This window comes from Uloborus diversus, chromosome 10, assembly GCF_026930045.1.
Source record: "Uloborus diversus isolate 005 chromosome 10, Udiv.v.3.1, whole genome shotgun sequence".
In the NCBI taxonomy this organism is placed as follows: domain Eukaryota; kingdom Metazoa; phylum Arthropoda; class Arachnida; order Araneae; family Uloboridae; genus Uloborus; species Uloborus diversus.
In genome coordinates, this window is record NC_072740.1 from 6,505,536 (window position 1) to 6,514,889 (window position 9,354).

General features: G+C 31.1%; 1 protein-coding gene across 1 annotated transcript in view; it reads left to right on the top strand.

Annotated features, from left to right (window-relative positions):
* LOC129231636 (activin receptor type-2A-like) overlaps window positions 1-5,810 on the top strand; it is a 30,325-nt gene extending 24,515 nt beyond the window's left edge. Inside the window, exons 9-10 of the mRNA XM_054866000.1 lie at window positions 1,177-1,324; window positions 5,716-5,810. Coding sequence (XP_054721975.1) covers window positions 1,177-1,324; window positions 5,716-5,810 — 243 coding nt within the window. The remainder of the gene's footprint in view (window positions 1-1,176; window positions 1,325-5,715) is intronic.
* Window positions 5,811-9,354: the final 3,544 nt, after the last annotated feature.

Sequence of the window (9,354 nt, forward strand, 5' to 3'; positions counted from 1 at the left end):
GAGGTCCTTAATTTATTTTAAAAAGGTCCTTAAAAAGTCCTTTCTGTTTTGGTAAAGGAGTGGGAACTCTGGTAAGTGTGTATCAGGTTATAATGGAATTCCCCCCCCCCCCCCGCCAGAATAAGAAAAGATTTCTACCCCCGTGATGTTGTTTCATAATGTTTGAATTGTAGAGGGGATAGGAGACACAGCAGAAAGGGTTCAAAAGCAGTGGTTGATGTTTTAATCTACACCCAACAATTTTGAATTGACAAAGTATTACATCTTCATGTGTGACATTTTTCTTTGTGAAGAGAAAATTTTGCACCTAAACTCGAAAAGGGGAGTAAGGAAATTTTGCAATACACTTATATTTTATGATAAAGGAACTTCAGAGTCGTTCACGATTTTCCTTTAAGAAAAAGGGAGAGGGGTATATAGTCCATAGCAAAGTTAACAAGAACAAAGCATACGCTCTGAATAATGGTGTTTGTTTTATAGCTCTTGATATTTATTGTTCTAAGATTAAAATCAGTACCTTTCCTTTTTTTTTTAAAAGCTCCAATCTGACTACCGCACTTGATCATTTTAATGAGTGGATCAATATTGAATTGATTTAGTCAATATCTGACTAAAGCTTAATGTTGATGATAAAAATTTTATCAATATTACTGTGACCCTGCATAAAAAAAACTTTTCAAGAAAAATTAACAGTTAGCAAATTTACATCATTAAGCCTATTCCAATGTCTCTTTTTCTTCAATACAAAATTTTGCACATATTTCATAAAATTCCAGCCCTTGATTAATTAATAAAACTTTGTTTGAAATAATCAGTAGAAGAATGATATCCAAATTGAAATATAATCCTGAAAACAAAGTTGTACAGGATACTGATGTTGATTTTCAACATGTGACTTACATGAGGGTTAATCCTTTTATGCATCATAAATGAACAGACACCAAGAAATTTTTATTAGCTATTGATTCAGCATACATCAGAATTTTTTATTGTACCATAAACTGTATCTGCTTATTATAATTCTTAAAAAATATATCATTTACTTCTTGATGCAAGAATTGCAAAATTAAATATGTTGCATAAAAGTATTTTTTGCAGTGATTTAAAAAAGGTTTTATCCCAAACTTTTTTTTTTTGTTTCTTCTGTGTCTTTGAACTTCTCCTAACCTTTTTTAGGGCATTAGTTCTTTATGTGATACAATTGAAGAATGCTGGGATCAAGATGCTGAAGCTAGGATATCTGCTAGCTGTGTTCAAGAAAGGCTAACATTTTTGTATCGCACTCAACCTCCTTATCCTTTAACTCAAATGAACATGCTGAAAGGTAAGTTTATCTTCTGCTTTCTTGTCATTTGTGTGACAAATTTCAGTGGCCTGCATCAGAGGTATAGAAACATTTTCATAACTGATACATTTATAGCACTTGTTGTTTATGCATTTCAAAAAAGAAATGGTTCAAGTTTTGATAAACAATTTTCACTGCACAAAAGAATTTCAATGTAGCTGAAAATGAAAGTGAAGTTTATGAGAGTGAGTGTTAAGGATTGAAGATTGTAGAATAATATGTAACAGAATTTTTCTTTTGAATAAAAAGGTGAAACTATTTCTACCTACCCCAATAGTGGGAAGACTTAGGTTTTGTTAGTGGATAATGTCATTCTTTGCAAACTGCTTAGGCCTACTGGTATTGATAATTTCTGGATAAAAACTGGTTTTGACTATCTTAGAATTCACCTTTGTAGATTTTCTTTAGTGAACTCTCCAATTTGCTCACTTTGCTTGACTAGTTCTTGCATGAGTGCAGACCTTGATCTACTGCCCTGGACTTACTGATGTTGTAGTTGGGAGTACTATAAAACACAATAATTGTTTTATGTGTCCCTCTGAACTGTATTGGGATGAATCGCCTGCAACTTGACCCCGAAGAAATTGACATTCAGTTTTTCCATTGCATCCTGTGATCACCTGACTCAAGAAATAAAAAACAGACAAAATTGCAACCAAAGCGGAAAACACTTTAACTGTTTGGTAGCACTATGCTTGAAAATCTTGTTTTCTTTTGCAAAATGGAAACACAGATGTTGATCGTAAAACAGCACGTTAAGAAATAGAAAGAGGGTATTACCATGATAAAAAATCATAAAAAATGCTAAATTGGTGTAAAAAAAATTCCCATTGCTGAAATAGCTGTTGATATTTTTGCTCCTGATTGTTTAAATTTGCATATTAATATAACTTTCTCTGTGAGCTAATGGCTCATTTTCTATTTGGCTGACTATTTTTTTTTTCATGACTGAATTGAATATTTTGGTGGTTAAGTATTCATTTAGATACAACTTTTAGTTTTGATTTTTTTTTCTTTGCTCAAAAGCTAAATATTAAGTTTTAAATATCAGTATTATTTTTTTAGCCATTATTAGGTTAATGTACAGTAATGTGGTCGCATGGTGAGATTAGTAATAAATTTGAGTAAAATTTTTGCTGACTTAGCTTCTTGTTTTGCGATGATTCATTGCAGTATCTTACTTCTGAAGCATGATTTCATTCTGCATAATACACATATTTACTAAATCAAATTATTTCTGTTTGTGTAAACAGTAAATTAAGTTGCTTGATCACTGCATTTCAATGTGTATATTGCTTAAATCATAAAACATAGATCTCCCTTCCACCCATAATGCTTATTTAGAAATTCCATGTGAGCATAGTAATGTAATTATTTTTTAGTATTAGGAAAGTCTAACTTTGTCACTCAGAAAACCATTGAACAATACATTGTAAATTCTGTGAATTATTTTCATTGTTGGAGTAAAATTGTTTTCTAATCAGACGTGAAAATATTTTAAACAATACAATTGACTTGAAACACATGAGAAAGTACAGTACTTTTATAGCATTATTGTAAGAAAAGTAGATTGGTTTATCCTTATTTAAAGTGAATAAATATATGAGGTGCTATTGCACACCTTGTGTGTTTTCACCCGGAAGGGCAATTCCTTAATAGTTCTTGGACTGCTTGGTTTTTTTTTTTTTTTTGGTGAAATTTGAATGCACTCTGAGAAAGAAAATAAAAAATTTCGCATTCATGTTGCCTATTTGATCTCCTCAAAATAAATTTTATTTCATAAAAAAAAGTTTTCAAAATTTATATTTATTATTTTCTTTTTTTTTTTCTTTTTTGGCAGGATATTTGTTTTGAATGCTAAAAAAGCTGGGTGTTATCTAAATAGTAGTAGCATCTAGAGCTTTTCATCAAGCTTCAGAAGAAATTTTTTCTCCATAGATATTTGACTCATAGATTTAACTTAATTAGCTTTTTTTGACTTGAGTATGCTGATATAATGAGGTTTAAGACACACAAGCTTAAGTAATTTCTTTCTCGAATTGATTTTCGTTTTCTTTTACAAGAAATATTTTTAATGAAATTTGAGACTTGGCCATTATTTTTTTTATCATTTCACGCAATGTAATTACCTTTTATCATTTATAACTTGCTATTTAGTTAATCAAATTAGCCATCTTTTGAACTTTTTGCTGCGAATTTCAAATATTAGTTTCCTAAAATTCTAAACATTTCAAAATAGTTTGTGATATTGCTCTCAAATAGTAAATAAAAGTAAGTAATCAGTGCTTCAAGTGAACCGTTACCTGAAAAATGTACCGCCAATGGAAAAGTGTGTTGGCAGAAGATCTTTTTTTTTCCTCTTATAAGTATATAACTTATTTTATTAGTTAGTTTTTTTTTTTTTTTTTTTTTTTTTTTTTTTGTGGAACTTGAATCTTGTTTTAAAATCAGAGAAACAAAGTAATTTAACATCTCTCACTGTAATTTGTTAGCTAAGTGAAAATTATTCATGGTTGTAAAGATTCAAGTATCTTAGATTAATCATTTGAAAAAATGTTGATGTTTAAATGATGATTGATCCAAAAATGCTTCTTTCATTTTACGCTTTCTAGTCAAGAATGTGGGGAGTATTTCAAAGACTTTTTGGTACAAAATATCCTAAATTTACTGGACTAAGAAGGCAGAGAAAGGTGCCGAAAAAAGGGTTTTGGGCGTCAACTCCCTAAAACTCTTAGTTTTACCTCATTGCCAATCCTATTATGGTAGTTTATAACATATATGAAACTAGTGTGAACGCAAGCTTTAGACATCGTTGAGGAACTTAGGAGAAGTGGCTTGGAAGCTCATCCCCAAAAATCTTTGGAAGTTATGTATCAAAAACACTGCTTTATTAGGTTTTGTTTGGTTGAATTAATGGTCTTAAGAAGGAAGAGGTCAAGTAATCTCCCCCAAAAGTTTTTTGAAGCTGAAGAGTGAAGACCTAAAAGCATTAAGCTTTCTCTAGTGAAGTAGGAAAAGGGGGGGGGGATCTTTCTAAAGACAAATTTTGAAGACCTAAGTCAAGGTCTGAGGTCTGCTAGTACTTTGAAATCAGGCCCAAGTACTTATGAAACATTTTTATTGAAGTCCCTCAAGAAAAAAATCGTATACCTCACAATTTTTTTTAATTAAACTTTTCACGAACAAAAATCTTAAGTACAATTGATTATATATTCAGTGTTGCTGTTTACTAACTCCTCCTACCTCTTGGCCAATTTGTCGATGCCGTTCTGCCAAAAATTGCTTGCTCTGGTATGGAAGAAGTTGTTGAGCCAGTTTTTAACATCCTTGTCATTGTTAAATGTAAAGCCCCTCATATGCTTCAACGGGGAGCGGAAAAGATGGTAATCTGTTGGTGCAAGGTCCAGAAAATAGGGGAGATGCTGAAGGATCTCCCATTCGAGCTCTGGGGTGTGGCTTTGAGGACTTGTGCAACATAGGATTGTTGTGAAGGAGTATGGTTTGGTCTTGTTGGATAGGGTCTTTTCAATCGCATAGCCTCTTTCCCGCTGTGTACCTGGAATATGTAGAACTCCTTGGTGACTGGGCCATTCCTTTCAAGCACTTCCCAGCACACCATGCCCTCCCAGTCAAGTTCAAGTCTTCCACTCCAGGGTGAGTTGTCAGCATCAAAATCGCCCTTTTCAAACTTTGCAAACCATTTCTATGCTGTAGACTCACTTATGACACTTTCTCTGTATACATTGCAAGTGTCCCGGGCTGCTTCAGCAGCTTTATGGCCTCAATGAAAAGCGACGAGGAGCAGGTGTCAAAAATGGTGATTTTTACCTCCTTGATACTCCATTCTTAAGCCTAAAAAGTTATTAGCAATTAAATTACTGATAAAGAAGATTATCATAGTTTTGTAGAGCAGAGAGCTCTATCGAATGAGTACTATGCACTTTGTCAAACAGGAAAAAAAATCATTGTAAAACAAAGAAAATATAAAAGCTCTAAAATCTTATTCCCCATCCCAATAATAGATGTAAGGTTAGGTATTGTGTTTTCTGCAGAAGGATATTTTTAAAATAATTTTTTTATGGAAATCATACTTTCAAAATAGGTTTCCCCCCAAAAATATTTAGCAACTTAACATTTTTGATTTGTTTACTGGTCTTAGCTGCTGCAATATTTGAGCAGTTCCGCTGGATAAACTCTTATAGATCTTTCATTTTCCTTCCCTCATTTAATGCTCTGGGCTTGTCTGGGAGGGGATAACTAATAGGCTACTTCTTCTAATTCTGCTATTTTCCTGAATTTTTTTACTTGTTTACGTAATTATTGTAATTTAATCTATATTTTAAAACAAAAATTGTTTGTATATTTTACAGAAATAAAATGTTCAACTGCTACCTCAAATGTTGGCTCAGATTTTACTTCACTGGCTAGATCTCAAGTTTTATTGCCAAAAGAATCCAGTATATGAAAAAAAAAAGGTGATGCTCATCCATGAAAGTCACAGTGCCACTTCAATGGCTGTAACAGCACATTTGCAAATGTACACACATTACGTCACTGGGTGCATTTCTTGAGTGAAAAGATGAAAAATCTTGCAGGAAAGCTTTCATTCTGCAGGAGTTCCTTGTGCCTTCTATCTAGCTAGTACAATTTTATTGCATTCGGCTTTGCTGTGGTATACAGTGGCCATTGCTATAATTCTGATGTACAGGAGGGGGGAAGGGGAGTATGTCACACATATGTAAGAGCTTCATTGTTTTCACCCAAATCTCACTTTGAAGTTTATTTTATCTAAAGAATTATTTCATATCCTATGTTGTTTGTGTGAAAATGCATTTATGAGTTTCATTATGCTTACTGTACATAGTTCTCTTCCTTTTGTAAAAAATTCCTGACATAAGAATTATTCATTGTTAATTATTGATTTTCTCTCTCTCTCTCTTTCTTTTGTTATGTTAATAAAAAGCTTCTCTATGAGAGGATGTTCTTTTATTCAAATACGGGTTGTCTTGGAATATTTATAAATATTTATAAGAGTCAACCATAGTTGTATACTCTTTATGTATCCTCCTTTTTAGTTGACTAGGAGATTTCATTTATTAGTTGCCCTTATCAATGTTCCTATTATTGACTTGGCCTCCATGGCATGCTGCCGGTACCTGAATTTTAAAATGGCAGGGATTGTGTTTATGTTATGTCCTATACCTATGGAAAAACCACTCTTGTTTCCCCCTCTTTAAATTACAAACTGTAAAAAGTAGCTTTTGTGAACACTTTACCAAAATATATGTGTCTTAAAGTACAAGATTGCAGAAGTTGATTCATCAACAACCGAATTACTTATGAGGTGATCTACATAAGAAAAAAGATATAGCCTAACAACAAGTGCCAAAGTTGGGTTCATTAAAATGTTTGCATAATGTAGCATTAATTATTTTTTTTATCATGTTAAAGATAATCAACAAGTAAAAGCTCTAATTATGCTGTAAAGATGTATGCAGTTCAGATTTTGTACTTCATGTGTTGTCTTGTGATAAAAGCCAAGTAGTGATTCCAAAATCTTTTAGTATCTATTGTTTTTGTTACCCTGCCTATTACTTTAATTTTTATGCAGATTTGATTATTATTAATACTAAATCAGTGATTGGTATAATTTTACTATTTTTTAAAAATTAATATAAATTTATCTGAAAGTAATCATACATTTGCCACCAGGATTGACATCACATGTAATTTTTGTTACTGTTTAATACTTCAAATATTGAAAAAACATTATATAGACATAATATTGACTTTATTTTGCAAATACAAAATGACTGAAGCAGGATCATCTTGACTATTTGTACATTTCAAGTTTTTTACAGACAAAGTTTTGTCCTCCTGTAGTGCAAGAAAATTAATTTAAATACAAAGCTTCAAATGGTGAAAGTGTATATTTCACACAAGTTAATGTCAATCCTGAAAATGGAAGTCGAACTTAATTGTCTTCTTTGCTCCTTTTTTTCCCCCGCAATAATGGTAAGAAAAATTATGTGAATCTATTACAACCAAACCTGGCTATGGTAAACATAGGACATAACAATTCCTCGGTTGTAGCAAACATTTCAAATGGTTTTTTTCTGAAACCTTATGTTGTTGATTTAGTTTCAAACTCTTATAACAATCACCAAAGGCTAGAGAATTGGTGATAGTGATCCAAAAATTTCTTAATTCTCAAGTTTTTTTTATAAAATTGATCCCAGTGACGGTCCCCAGTGTGGGTTCAATGGTATAAATAATTGTATTTTTTAATTAACTAAAAAGAAAGTAGTTGCATTTTAAATTCACATCAAAAGATTTAAATTTATTTGTAAGTATTAACTTTATTACTATTATTTTAAGTTATTATCAAATTATTTATAAAACACAATTGTGTTAAGAAAAGGTTGCTGAAAATTGAAGTAGATGAAGGTGAAAGAAAGTTCGCAACTTTTGCTTGTAATTACCTTTTTCAGTATAGTTATAAAAGCATCATTATTTTCTGTCTTGTTTTTTGTTTTGTTTTTTGAAATATTTTTGATCAACCTTTTGAACTAGCTTTTGTTTCCATTAAATTTATTTGATGTTCTGTTTTACCCTACTCGTTGTCTGGTTGGATTTTAAAATCGATAATAAAATAACTTTGTATATTAACATTTCGAAGTTCAAAATGTTGCCCCGCAAATATGTAAGAAAGTATGTGATGAATTTTAATTCTGAAAATATCTCTAAATGTCTTGATTTCTCTTCAAAGAATAAAGTTGCAGCTTAACCCCACTCTGCTATATGTAAAAGTATCTTTACAAATTAGACCTTTTTTTCTCAAAAATCTGACGAGCAAACTCATCGTTATAGCAATCTCCTAAGCTGGTTTGTTGTAGCTGGGTTCGAGTGTATTAAACTTGCATACTTGTTTTTAACCACTGATTGAAATCTGTCCAATCAAAAACATTGGTTAGATTAAAATTGAATTATTTGGTTCAAGTGAGCTTTTGTTTGTGTTTTGCGTGACAAATGTAAGAAGTTGATCAAAAGTAAAGCATTGGTAAATTATTTGCAGAGTACAACTTTGATTGAATTTCTTGTAAATTGTATTATAGAATGATTTTTGTACATATGTGTATATATTAATAATTTATCTATAATATGTGCAGTATATAAATTTGAACTAGTTCAAAGCTCATCCATATTTCAAAGCTATTAAGAACCAAAAATTTCTGATTACAGACTATAATATCTCACTGCTCATACTGTAAATGTATAATGGTATTATTCATGCAAGATCTATTTATTATTATTATTTTTTTTTTTTTTACTTTACATAGTAAAATTAAAGATGTTTTGAGTTTATTTAAGTTTGCATATGAAAACTGAAAGAATTTCGTACGTGATTGTACAAAGGTGCTTCCTCGTTCCTTCAAAAATGTTGCTTTGGTATTTCAATTTAATTTCCCAATATATTCATCTCTAGTTCCTTCAAAAGAACAAAACAAGAATGTTTCTTCCAAATGCTGCCTCCCACCCATTGGCTTTAATTTTTAAATCCAGAATCTAAGTATGTTAAAAGTACAGCATTGGACTTTAGCATGAGATACCCATTAAAAGATTAATGCATAATTTAAAATTTTCATTTTAATATTCAAATCCCTATTTTTCCTATAAACCCCCAAATTTCTGGCCATTTAGTCATACTAATCCCCCCTCCCACTTCCTTTTTATTTTTAAATCTTCCTCAATGAATATATTAGAAATGCTTGCATATTCCACCCTGATTTGAGTTTATAATATGAGATGCTGCAGCCACATCTTTTTCCACATTTAAAACTTAAGTAAGAAATCAAGGCTTGCAAAGAATACTCAATAAAATGATAGTTTATGTAACTTGTATTTTTACGAATTTGAAACAGAATGAATGTTTTTTTTTAACAACCAATTAATTGGATTCCATTTTATTTTCCAGTTGTAATTTCTTGAGAACAAAAGGCATTTAATTT